General features: G+C 43.1%; 1 protein-coding gene across 1 annotated transcript; it reads left to right on the forward strand.

Moving 5' to 3' along the window:
* Positions 1-982: 982 nt before the first annotated feature.
* On the forward strand, positions 983-12,612 carry NIT2 (nitrilase family member 2). The gene is made up of 10 exons (XM_083884639.1): positions 983-1,067; positions 2,995-3,113; positions 5,428-5,548; positions 5,669-5,757; positions 7,063-7,156; positions 8,119-8,193; positions 8,597-8,675; positions 9,332-9,430; positions 10,486-10,541; positions 10,957-12,612. Exons 1-10 carry the CDS (start codon positions 1,040-1,042, stop codon positions 11,043-11,045), a joined length of 849 nt encoding a protein of 282 aa, XP_083740765.1. The 5' UTR covers positions 983-1,039; the 3' UTR covers positions 11,046-12,612.
* Positions 12,613-13,514: the final 902 nt, after the last annotated feature.

Raw genomic sequence — 13,514 nt, forward strand, 5'->3', positions numbered from 1 at the left:
TATAAATATGCTTCTAAAAAGCCCAAGGCTGGAAAATATGTACATGAGACAGCAATGTTTTGTGCTGAGTAAAGGGGAGCACTTGGTGTTTAAAGCCAAGGAAGAGTAGCATTGTACTTTGTGTGTTGGTTTCACAGAACTGGTAGTGTTGGACCTCTGGAGCTCATCTAGTCCAACTTCCCTGCCAAGGCAGGGTCACCTAGAGCAGGTGACACAGGAGCTTGTCCAGGTGGGTTTGGGATGTCTCCAGAAAGGGAGACTTCACTGGGCAGCCTGTTGTTCAGTGCTCTGCTGCCCTCAATGTAAGGAAGTTCTTCCTCATGTAGAGGTGGAACTTTCTGTGTTTTAGTTTATGGCCATTGCTCCTTGTCCTGTCACTGGGCACCACTGAAATGAGTCTGGCACCAACCTCTTGACAAATGCCTTTGAGATGTTTATATTCACTTATGAGATCCCCTCTCAGCCTTCCCTTCTCTGGACTAAACAGGCCCAGCTCCCACAGCCCGTCCTCATAAGAGAGATGCTCCAGCCCCCAAATCATCTCTGTAGCCTCCCCTGCACCCTCTCCGGTAGCTCCTTGTCTTTCTGGTACTGAGGAGCCCACAACTGGACATTGCTCCACCTCTAGAGCACTGTAGAGGTGTTTGCACCTTGGGAGATGCTGTTCTTGGAAAGAAAGACGGGGATGTTCCAGGTGAAGGAGTTACCTGTAAATTGGCACGGGTCCCTTGGCGGACTTAAGGCTGCCAGGGGTCGTTGGGCAGGGCAGGGAGGCTCTTGGGGACTCCGCTGTCGCTGCCGGCGCTGGAGGGGCCCGGGGGAGCGCTGCTCGCTCTCTGCAGGCCGGGCGGGGCGGGGATGGGATACCTCATCCCGGCCCGTGGGCTCCCGGGGCGGGGATACCTCATCCCGGCCCTTGGGCGCCGGGGGCGGCGGTGCCTCATCCCGGCCCTTGGGTGCCCGGGGCGGCTCCCGGCGCCATCGGGGCGGGCCGGGGGCGGCTCCCAGCAGTCCCGGCAGCCCCCGCGCGGCGCCGGGCATGCGGGCGGCCGGCGGAGCCATGGCCTGTGAGTGGGAGCCCTTCCGTCCCTCTCCCGCCGCCCTGCCGACCCCGCCCGGCCGGGAAAGGTTCCGCGGGGCGCTGTCCCGGGTGCTCCGCTCCTCCCGGAGTGCCCGGCCCCGGGGAGGCCGGGAAGGGCCTCGGTGCAGGGCGCCGACACAGCCCGTGCAGGGAAAGGAGCTGCCCTGGGGTCGGCCGGGCACAGAGCGGGCTCAGTGCTCGCCCTGCAGGGCTCAGCTCCTCCAGGAATACGGATAGACTGAGCGTGCTTCCTTCTGGCGCTTTAAAACAAAAAAAACCGAGCATGTTTTATAATGTAGTGGTACAAATGTGAGCCAGTATTTTACTCCGATGCGCTTTTACCCGGTTGTGGCCTACATTGCTTTGGGCTTATCCTGAGAATTGCTTTTAAAGAAGTTTCTGAGGCAGCTGGTCAAGGCTGGGAGCAGAGGTGTCTCTACAGCTCTACTGCACGGTTCTCTGCATTCCTGCTGCTTCCACGTCTGAATGTTTGTAAACGAAACTGTGGCACAAATGCATGTGTGATGTTGTGGCTGAGCTCCAGTTCTGCACCTTATCAAACTCCAAACCTGAGGCATATATTATTTTTATATATAGGAAAATAATTACCTTACTTATGTTTCTTGGTGTTTTAAACATTATGAGGTTTTTTTTTTTTCCTAGTGCCTTTTTTTTTTCTTTTTTTTTTTTTCTTTTACATTGAAATGTAAATCTTTAAGTAGCCGACTTGTCTGAACTAAGACACATTCCACAAATACTGGGAAGTTTTTGACACATCCCTAGTATGATTATATCAGGGGATCTGGAACTGATGGTTACATCTGTTCAGAATACCAGATAAGCTTTGTTTGCCCAACAGAGCCAGCAGTAAAAGTTTCTCACATGTGGAGTGGCAAAGGGAGCAGTTAATAATTTGCTTAACCTCTAGAAATTAGCCCCTTAGCTACTGAAGTAGAGAATTAAGTGGGAAAAAAGTTGTATCTCGACTGCTCCTGACCCAGTCTCATCTTCACTTGAATCGGTTTTTCCAGGTTCCCTGACCACTGGGACTGTCTTGCTTCCAGCTTTGTGTTTTTCTCATTGTGATATTTGACTGTATGATGGGTGAATTTTCCAGACAGAAGAGGTGCTATGAAACTGGGATACTTTTTTTTTTTAATAAAGCCAGAGAGGATTGGTTGGTTGGTTTGTGTTTGTTTTAAAGGAAACAGTTCTACCTGATCAGGGTGTGTTTCCCTACAACACTGGGGTACTTGGGGGTTAATGGAAGGAAGTCCAAGGGGTGTGCACAAAACCTGGCTGCTTGGAGACCCTGCGCATGTATATCCTGCTTACTGGGAGTAGAAGCTGTTGATAACACCTGCAACTTGGCCAGAAACCAGTTTGCTAAGAAAGGATCAGGAAAAATGTTAACTTTTCTTGGTTTTTATAGCCATTTCCTAGACTAGGTGTGATTTGAGGGATAAAAGCAAGCAATTCTTTTATTAGGTGCTTTTGGGATTATCCAGTCTTTTGGTGTGCTAGTGATGTTTTAGGCAATGTGTGCAACAAGAGGATGGGCTCCCACAGTGGGCAGCAGCCTGGGAAGGAGGGGCTGAGGGGACCTGTGCTCTCCCTTTCTGTACCATGCCTCCTTCCCCTAGAACATGGACTGGGTGTTGCTGGCACAGGAGCTCTGGGATCTCTGCAGGGTGGTGGCCATGCACGGCTCCTGTTGGCAGTCCTGGGTTTCAGTGCTCTCCCTGTGTTAAGAGACCATTTCCAGAGTCAGGCTGCAGAGTGAGTTGGTAGTGGTTTGTGCATATATTTATATATACACTCATTTGTTTTCTTCAATGCTCGTTACTGAATTCAAATTTGGAATTTTCCTGGGAGAATTCTGATGAATAATTTTTTTTCTTTTCTGCCATCAGCCTTCCGCCTTGCTCTTATCCAGCTTCATGTGTCTGCTGTTAAATCAGATAATCTCCAACGAGCCTGTGGACTGGTGAGAGAAGCATCAGCTAATGGAGCAAAACTTGTGGCTCTGCCTGTGAGTAAAGATCATGGCCTACTTAGGCCTTATGCTTCAAATGCTTCAAAACCTCTTCCTGCTGTTATTAATGCAATATATATTCCTCTTCCTCCCAGGACAGCTTAGATGCTGTATAAAGCTTCAAAATGAAGCTAAAAATCCCAGGTGGTGTATCTGGCAGCACACTAAGAGGTAGGGAATGAAAAGGGAAACAAAAAACAGGTTGATCTTTTTGTAGTATAATATTCTGGTAAAGTTTTTGCTGGTTTAAATCCTAGGCAATGGTATCATTGATATATTCTGTATTCAGGTAGGTGACACTATAGTTTGAATCTTTGCTGAAGAAATGTAGAAAAAGACAATTTTCAGCTAAAAAATGTTGGCATGGAAGTGAAAGACAGTAGGTACACGGTAGCTCTCCTTGCTGTAAGAATTCCAGATACATGAGAAACAAAACAGACTTAAAACATTTCCAGCAGGTCATTTGTGGCTGAATTATGATTTAGACACATTTCTCTTGTGACTTCCATGTGTAGAACCATAAATAGCCACTTAAAATGATCAGTCACTTCTGACTTATTTTTTGAACTTCAGCCATAATTACTTTGCTGGACTTTAATGGGTGTGCTGGCAGCAGGGTGAGCTTCCCAGTGCAGCTTTGAGCTTTTCTCCTCCCTTCATGGAGGTATTTGTGTTACTCCTGCACCCTGCAGCATCTGACACGGGAGTGCAAAGTTCATCTCTGGGTGAACTTTGGGTCTCAGTTTTACACACAGAATGTTTTCTCTCCTGCTGTCATGGGGGAAGCATTGAGCAACCTTCCCAGCTCCTCTGTGCTAACATGGTTTTTGTGTTGCAAATGTGACCATTGTGTGTTCTGCCTGGGCCTCCTGTGTAGAGAATCCATTATATTTACTGGTTTCATAATGCGTACAAACATTGAATTTTCCAGACTTATTTAGCTAAGATGCTCACTTTGCCAACAATGATTTATGCTTTTAAAATACAAGTTATTAAACATGGGCAAGGCATTTCACAGACTTTTGGGAGATATATTTTGCATTGACTTTAGGGCACGGGCATGAGATGTTGTCTTCTCTCTGTTTTGTTTCTCTGGGGGTTTGTTGTTTGCTTTAGTAACTTTATATAAAGAAAAGGAACTCAAACTGAATATGTGAAGATGGAGGCAGCTGGCTTTGCTTTCATTTCTTGGGAGTTCAGCCCAGATTTCAAAAGCCTGAGAAGCTCATTTTGACAGCCTGCAGAGACTTCCCTTCCTACTTCTTCCATCTACGGATTGTACTGTGGGTTAGCTGGTATCTGATGGCCTAGTGCCTCTATAGGGGAAAAAAAATAAAAACCTTTCCAGCTTGGGTTCATTACTTCCAGTTCAGTAGAACGTACTCAGTTGTTAAGAACTTTGCTTGAGCAGATAAAGCAGAAATGTTTATTGTGCTAGTCACAGATTGATTTTTTTTTTTTTTTCTCTCCCTTTTTCTTTGAGGGGGTGGAGTATGTTTGTCACTTCTGATGAGCAAAGGGAACAATGGAGGTGTCTGGGCTGGGAGTCCCTTTCTCTCAGAAGAGAAGTTGCTGCCACAGTTTGATGGTCCATCCATGGCCTTCAGGGGAAAAAAAAAGTGTAGGGTGGGGTGTCTCACGTCCTCACAGAGTGTAACAGAGTGAAAGTTCCTCATATCTTGGGCATCTCAAATACCACTAGCCCACCTATCTTAGGCATCTAAACTACTTTGTTAGTCTGACTGTGTAAAGATTACATGCCTGGTTCTGAGGGATGGCAAATCTTTAACTAGGGCCTAAGGCAGAGGACACTGTTCAGTTGTGAGGAAATAGTGTTTAAAGGGTTGTTTTAGCAAAACAAAGAGAAATGCATGCTTTTGCAGATGTCCTTTTAAAAATAAGAGATCATGAGGTGAGGATAAGCATGAGCATTTCACAGTTTTGAGAGGATCTGTTGAGCTTGTAATTTGTCAAATGAGCAGTGTGGAACCTGGCTCCTCATTCTGATGTGAACATCCCTTGTGTTCTTGCTAAGCCCAGAGCAGTGAATGTGCTGGCCTTACAGCTTGCATTACAGTGTAAGCTCATGTTCTGTTTGGCCTGCACTCCACAAACATACCTGTTGTATTTTCAACAATTGTTCAAGTCTCTCTTCCTGGCATTTTCTGGTTTGCTTACTGAGGTCCTATAAACTAAACTCCTGTAACCAGAGGTGGTTTGAGAACATGGGTAGAGAGGAGTTTGAAGAATTAGGTGCATCTCATTGTAGTGGTGTTACTGGATTAATTTCTTTTTTTCCATCTAATTCTAGGAATGCTTTAATTCCCCATATGGAACCCAATACTTTAAGGAGTATGCAGAGAAGATCCCTGGGGAATCAACACAAAAGCTGTCAGAAGTTGCCAAGGAGTGCAGCATATATCTCATTGGAGGTAGTTTACTCTTAGTGACCACCTCACTGGGGGGAAAATGGGCAATGTCTGTTACTGCCATTGGATCAAAATTATGTCGATAATACAGAGGGGGAAATCTCTGTTCTCACCTTTACAAAGGATCCATTCCAGAAGAGGATGGTGGAAAGCTCTATAATACATGTACTGTCTTTGGGCCTGATGGTGCTCTGCTGGCAAAGCATAGGAAGGTAAGATGGCAGAATGTTGTTATGAAAAGTTTTCTCAGCAGTGTTGCACAAACTCTTTCATCTGTACTTAAAGGTGATATAAATTAGTAGCATCTTGCAATAATAATAAGTTGTGTAGCATCACCCATGAAATTTCATGTAACTTTTATTTGGGGCATGTAAACTTCAAAATGTGGTCATAGATTTGTTCTGGATAAGGATGACAAAATAATAGAAGGTGTAATTTGCTTTCCCCATATGCTGGGAGAACCATGATAAAGAGTAAAACCTGGTCCAACTCGGATATCGCTGTACCCTGGCCTAAGTCTAAAACACAGTGCCGTTTGAGTGGGATCAGGATTTTCCCTCAGATTCCTGATGGATTTAGTCCTTCTGTTATAATAAATTCTGTTCTTTACATACTTTGTGCTATACATGTGATTAGTGCAGATATGCAGAGTCCAAGTTAAGCTGTCACTGCTGTTTGTGGTAGATGTTTGCGTGCTGTCATCTTCACCTCAACATTGCTTTGTGCCTGCTGGAAAACTGCCTCCCATTTGTAACTCCAGAGTCAGTTTCTCTTCATGGGAATCTTCTGTTCATTCTTATTCCCAGTTTCTGTTCATGGGACTGTGCACACGGGGATCACTCCATGAGTGAACAACAGCTTATTTCTTTCAAGGATAAGCCAAAAGATAATGCAGGGTTACTTGGAACAAATAAGGTGGTGCAAAATCCCTCAGTGGTGCAGGTATTCATTTATTCTGTTTGCTGGTTCTGCATTAGCATCACTTACTAGATCACCTTGTGCAGTTCTGTGTTACCTTCCACCTGTCACAGCATAGCAGTCTGCAAGCTCACAGAATGAGTGCAGGCTTGTGCTAAGTATGAACAAACAATAAAATAAAACCAGCTCTGTTGTTAGGAAGCTCCAGGCAGGAACAACATTTTCTATTGCAGGAGAGGGATAAAGGCTGCTGCAGGCCGTCAGAGGCCTCTTCACAGTTGAAGTCATGGGAACTTTATGGTTTGGTGAAGGTATTTTCTTGAGAAGTTTTACAGGAAGGGAGCTCAAATGTTAGAGACAAATCACTAGGTGAAGACATCTAGCTGTTTTGCATGTATTTTCAACTTTAGACGTGTATTTCTGTAAAGAAGAAAATACTTTAAATGATCTTTGGGGGATCTAACAATCTTAAGCAGTGTTTACTTTGGATCCTGACAAAAGAGTAGTCTAGATAACAGTAGAAAACACATGCCTAAAGAGGCTCAAATACTAAGCAGAGAAATTGTTAGTAATTGTTATTAATCATAGTGTAATTTCAGGTTCATTTATTTGACATTAATGTTCCTGGGAAGATACAGTTCAAAGAGTCTGAAACACTGAGTCCAGGAAATAGTTTCTCCATGTTTGACACACGTGAGTATAAGACAAGCCCTCTCTTTAAGGAGCTCTACGACAGTAACACTAGAGTCACTCTGGAGTTCTCTTCCCTCTCCTCCTGCCCAGCAGTGGATTTTTAGACTGTCAGATTGGGCATTTGATAACCATGGCAAATACAGTTTAAGTTTGCTTCAAGTGTTTGGGTCACCTCTGAACCTTTTAAAAAGGCACTGTTGCAAAATGACAGAGGAGTAGAAAGGGTTGAAACAAATGTTACCCCACTTGCCTTAATTAAGAATGGTTCTATTGATTTGTTAGAGAAGCGACTGTATTTTTTATAGCAGTTACAACTTGAAAATGGTTCTTATAAAAATATGCCCTAGGAAAGAAAGTATGTAACAGCCTACACTGGGACATTGCTTCATGTGAGGATGTTATAATAATGGAGACAATTAACTAAATGAGGAATCCCATTCCAGCCTTTTTGAATCAACCACCTCAGATAAAAAAGCAAAATACCTACTCCTCCCCACCCCATATTGCTCGAAAGCTGACACAGTCTGTTTACTGAGCTCTCAAAGAGTGTTGTCTGCCACAGTCACTTTCTCCTTGTCACATGCATGCTCTAAGAAAGTACACAATAGTAAGTTTACTCCATTTAGAGCAGAGAGTGTTTCCTTTTATTGAAAAGAAAATAATTGAAAAAATTGCAGCTAAACGAGAGAGGAATATGTTACACAAAGACCTGGTACAACATGATTTTGTGGAAATAGCTGTTCTTAAAGAGTAGGTAAGGCTGCTTCTCACAGTCTTTCTGTCATCATGAAGCATGAATTCTCCCCCACCAATAGCCAGTGCTCGATGGACACACATTTAAATATAGCCCCTCCTTTTGCTGTGAGCCATGTAAAGTAACAGGATGGCTACAGAGAGTCTTGTGGTTGTTTTGTGTACTTGTGCTGGTGATATGACTGCTGTCTCTTGTGTTTTGGGAACAGCATACTGCAAAGTGGGCCTGGGCATCTGCTATGACATGAGATTTGCTGAGATGGCTCAAATCTATGGCCAGAAAGGTGAGGCTGGGTCACCTAAGGGGGAACATGGGCAGCCTTAAGGCCAGGGCTGGTTCTGGGTGATCCCTGTGATCAGGCACTCTTATCCCTGCCCAGTAACACAAAATGCATCCTGTGGCCATGACTCTTACTCATCTGAGTGACTTCTCTCAGGGTGTAAAGTAACCATCACTTCCTGATCCACCTGTGCTGGTGCAGTGATGGAGCTGAGGGGATCCCCACAACAGCTCTTGGCTGATGTAACCTGGGATGATGCATGGACAGGCTCTGTTTGGTTCCATTTTGGGCAGAGGCTGGGAAGTATGGAATGAAACTTCACCTTGGGTTTCAGTGTGAAGGGCCACTCTAGGGTAAACCATCTTCCCCTTAATGATGCTTGGGTTCTAATAATCTCTTGACAAAGGTTGCCAGCTGCTGATATATCCAGGGGCTTTTAACATGACAACAGGACCAGCTCATTGGGAACTGTTACAAAGGGGAAGGTAAGATCACAGTTACAGCTTATCCCCCTGTTCTAGAGGAGTTTTGGTGCATGGAACTGAACTTTCTTGTGTTCCAAATGGCACTTGTTCATCAGAAGTGGTGCTGCAGGCCCAATCTGCCATTGCAGCTGTACCATCCCTGAAGCCTTGCATGGGACACCAAAATGATTTTCCTGTCAAGGAGAAAAGCAGGAAGTTCTCAGCCTTTACTCCTGCCTGCCCGTTATGCCCTTTCAACGACCTTTTCCCATGGTTTTATAAGCAGCCCTCACACACACCCTTCACACATAAATTCTAGAGAGAAGAGCCAGTAGTCATTTGGGAAGTGATCTAATTACAGGTAGAAATAAGACTCTGAGATTTCTAAATGCAGTATTATTTATTAATTTGGTCAGCTTCAATCAATTCTGCTACATACTGAATGAACCTGTGAATTACATGATATTCTATGTACTAACTCTGGATCCTGGTGCTAGACTTCTCTTTCCAGACTCTTCTTTCTCTGACCTTTGTATCATTCACACTTTGGGCTAGTCATTTAGAGGATATATAGCTTGTCCTTCAGAGTGGGTTCTTTCTTTTCTGCTTAATTAAATGGTATTACACAAAACAATTCTTCTCACTTTTCCCCTCCCTTCATTTTTCTGTGAACACAGAGCTGTTGATAATCAAGTCTACGTAGCTGCTGTATCTCCTGCTAGAGATGAAAAAGCATCTTATGTTGCCTGGGGACACAGCACTGTAGTAAATCCTTGGTGAGTTCAATAAAATAAAAAAACACCACCTTTGATTGGGTTAAAAAATATTTTAGTTGGCAGTCACACTTCACTCCTACTTTTCCATCTACTGTTAAAAGTGCATATTCTTGGTAAAAAACACATGAGACTTGAGCCTACATTCTCAAGATCATAATTTAAAACAGCCAAACTAAAAAAAAAAGAAGTAAACCAGAACAAGTTTGAGTATGTATTCATTTTGGTAGTAAAGATGCTACTTAGTACTAGGATTTAGCATTAGTTGAACTGCTGACCTTGTCACCTTGCCCCTGAAGTTCAGTCCCTTATATGCTGTGCATATGGTAATTCTCTGTGTAGAAGCAAACCATCATAAACGGCTTACACAGAACTATCTCATTTCCTCAAAGAACAACCCTGCTTTGACATAAGAAAAAAAACAAGAAGAATGTCTTCAGCTAGAGAAGAGAGATTCTGACTTGAGCAGAAGTCATGCAGGTGCACAGGAGGTAAAAGTGGCCAAATCTTCAGGCAGTTGTTTTTCTTTCAGATAAATCTACTGATAATTCTCTTCTAGTTGTTTGCACAGTAAGAAAAATTTTGTCTATGTCTTGAGCTTTTAACTTAATGTGATGAAAGCATTGACAGAACACTTGGGGGAGATGTGATTGTGTTCAGTAGTTCATGCAGAGTAAAAGTACACTATTAAAAGCCAGTAGGATCTTCAGAGGTGAAAGTGCTCATCTTTGCCAGGGTGGTTGTTCCTTTCCCCTTGAGGGATGTTGCATGCTCACAGGCAGCGGTTCTCCGAGTGTTTTTTACCACAGTTCTTGATCTTTGAAAGACACTTATGTTAAGTATGTATATATCACATATAAAAAGTGCCATATATAAAGCCTGGAAGCCATTTCTATCATGCCAGAGTTCTGGATTATGATGCTATTTTTAGGACAGCCCTGTCGTTACAGCTGTAAGTATCAATGGTAGGAACTCCTTTTTGTACAAACAGCAGTAACTGGACTGATGCCTTGAGACCAGTCTGTTAATCCTGTAAACAAATGTGCTTAATTTTGCAGGGGTGAAGTCATAGCCAAAGCTGGGGCTGAGGAAACAGTTGTATACACAGATATAGGTAAGGGGAAAATTGTTTTTGTTTTTTCCCCCCCTTTTTTTCTGGAGTACAGGTCATGACACTAAGGAGAGACAGTTTTTAAGTCTGTGGCCTTACACATGGAACTACAGATGCTGCAGCATTCCTCTGCCTTGACCACCTTTGCTGGGTTAGAGCAAGAACCAGCAGCACTTGCCTGTATTGTTCTCTGTATAATACTCTATAGCTGTACCCCTCTAAATCACTTTCTTAGGAAGAAGCTGCCACCTTAGGATAGAGCAAAGCTGAGGCTTCCTTCAGCCCTGGCTGCTCTCTTGCAGTGCCCTACCACCCCATTCTCCATCAAAGCTGCTGTTTTCCCTGTCTTACCTCACAGCAAGTCAGGACCTTTCTTTTTTGGCTGCTGTTCTCTTAACTCTTTTCTTCTCCCCTGCAGATCTAAAGAAACTTGCAGAAATACGTCAACAAATCCCTATTTTAAGCCAGAAGCGTTGTGATCTCTATGGTGTAGAGATGAAAAAGTGAAGCTGGGTGAAGAGGGAAGGTTCAGCTGTCACAATGGCTGTTGCCTTCATCTTTGGAAGTATTTCCTTAGTAGTTGCTCCACAATTTACTGCCAAAATGTGCCAATTAAGAAAGCACCACTTAACAATAAACTTGGTGCAATTCTAATATGATTGAAATACAACTTTTGTATCTTCTCTCATACTTAAGTATTTCATAGTGTTTTATGATAAAGATGGAGGTGAAATCAGTTCAACACAGTAATTAACACTGATTTTTATGCATCATAATGTTTTAGTTACTTTCTGAGGGCTGTTTTCCCTCTCAAGTCAGCTTTGGCATGATGAAGTTTTCAGTGAATTATCAGAAAATCTAGAAGCGTGATTCTTCTCATTCTGTCCTTTTTAGATGTATATGATTTAACCTAAGTCCTTGAATGCCCTACTTCTAACTTGGGAAGCTTAAAATTTAACAGACTGATCAAAACAGGCCAAATTCTACTCTGCAGTACTCAGAACACCACAAGAAGCTGCCAGGGAGAGCTGCTCCTATAGAAGAATCTGTAACAGCTTTTGGTTCATGTGTTTTGTCTGGATCTGTGTATTAAATTCTCCTCATGGCAAATCTTGTTCATTGCTGAAGTGACATGGGTTACTGTGTTGTTAGAATAATTCACACATTGCCACACCTTTGCTCTCCATACCTCTTCCTTAACAGAATGTCTGAGTGGATTTTAATTCTGCTGCCTGGAAAAGGCTTAGGGGAGTCGAGTTGGAAAACCTGTTGCACTGAGTCGTCCTGCCCAGTCTCCCAGAAGACTGCTCAATGTTTGAATGCATTATTGCCACTGAGGGCAGCTCCCATCCACTGCAGAGAAAACATTCCTTACTGTGCTGCTTTTGCTAGAGACAAACTGATTGTGAAAGATGGCTTTAAAATACTGGCTGGAAAAGCAGTCAAGCATGTTGTACTTTTGATTTTGGAGGGTTTTTTGAATGAAGACATCTTTTAATATAAAAAGAAATTATAAATTATGCTTTTTATTCCTTGGGATGAAAAAAAAAAGCAGCAGCTTACCAGCCTTCACTGGTAAGTTTTTAGTTTTCCAGCAGCATGAAATAGCTGTAAGGCCACAAGAAAATTCAAAGTACAAAAATGGGAAGGAGAGAAGGTTTTGTCTTGCTCTAGCTAACCACATGTCCCCCAAAAACATCTTACCTCTTATTCCTGTTCAGCAATCCTCCTGTTCCCACATTTTTTTGGTTTGGTGGGGGGTTTTGTGGGTTTTTGGTTGATTTTTTTTTTTTTTTTTTTTTTTACATTTTGGCTTCTCCGCAATGTGAACTTGCTGTGTGTTTTATAAAGAAAAATAAATGCTCAGCCAAGCCCTGAAACATCCTTCCCTCAAAAGCCAGATCCCAGCATTCCACTCAGTGGCATTCTGTATCAGCAAGTATTTTTGGTCTGTACTTTTCACTGCATTTTGGTGTACATGCTGCACTGGAACTTCTAAGAAACAAGCCACAGAGCACAAGGTGAAATGAAGGTTTATTTGTTGAAAAATAAATATTAAAAAATTAACAATTTACCATTTGAGCCAAGTCTCCTGTGTTAGATTAGTGCTTCCCCCATACTCAGCAACCCATGGCCAGTGCTGGGCTCCAACTTCTAAATTGTAATAACTGTTTTAACTCTTTTCCTTCACTCCCTCTACTAGTTCAACACACAGGAGTAAATGAATACTACCTTTGGAGGATTAAAGTAGTGCAGGACTCTCATGGGCCGACCACTTACATCTGAGAAAGGCAAAGTGCAGTTTGCAACAGGTACCAGAATTTGTGGTCTAAACTCTCCTCCCTTGGAATCCCATATGGAGAGGATGGATGAAAATCTATTACAAGCTACTTTGGTGAACTCAGCTGAAGAGCTGACATGAGCTCAGTTCTTTTCAGTCTATCAGGACAAGGTGTAAGCACCTTGTTTTAGCAGGATATTTAATAGGGTTTCCAGTGTGCTGCACTCAGAAGTGATACAAATGGGAGTGTGAATTTGAGAGGCTTTCACTGAAAGAAGAACATTGTCAGTTCTTAGCTGTAGTACCTGAAGCAGCCAATACTCAACCTCTGTGTTGGTAGAAAACAGGCACTTTCAAGTATCCATGTGACACATATGCACCAGTATTCTCTAAGTACAGGAAACTAATCAGTAACAACCCTGAAACAGTTTCAGAATTTCAGCCTGAAAGAATTTAAATTATTTTTAAAGAAATGGCAGAAAATTGGGCAGTGTTAGGATTGCTGGGCTGGTTAAAGCAGCATCCAAGCTGCTCTTGATAGTTCCAGAGTAAGTTACAGTACAGCTCTTCAGCGTGTTAGTTCCCTCTTCCCTTTCCATCTGCAGTTAGATCCTAGGAATTCAAGTCACAGCTTAGAATCATGGAATATACTGAGCTGGAAGGAGCCCATCAGGATCAGAGTCCAGCTCCTGGCC

Source organism: Zosterops lateralis, assembly GCF_965231275.1.
Source record: "Zosterops lateralis genome assembly, chromosome: 2".
In the NCBI taxonomy this organism is placed as follows: domain Eukaryota; kingdom Metazoa; phylum Chordata; class Aves; order Passeriformes; family Zosteropidae; genus Zosterops; species Zosterops lateralis.

Coding starts and splice junctions, on each gene's coding strand:
- NIT2 (XM_083884639.1), top strand. CDS start 1,040: ATGCGGGCGGCCGGCGGAGCCATGGCCT. Junction 5,549..5,668: donor CAGCATATATCTCATTGGAG/GTAGTTTACTCT, acceptor ACCTTTACAAAG/GATCCATTCCAGAAGAGGAT. Junction 5,758..7,062: donor TGCTGGCAAAGCATAGGAAG/GTAAGATGGCAG, acceptor GTGTAATTTCAG/GTTCATTTATTTGACATTAA.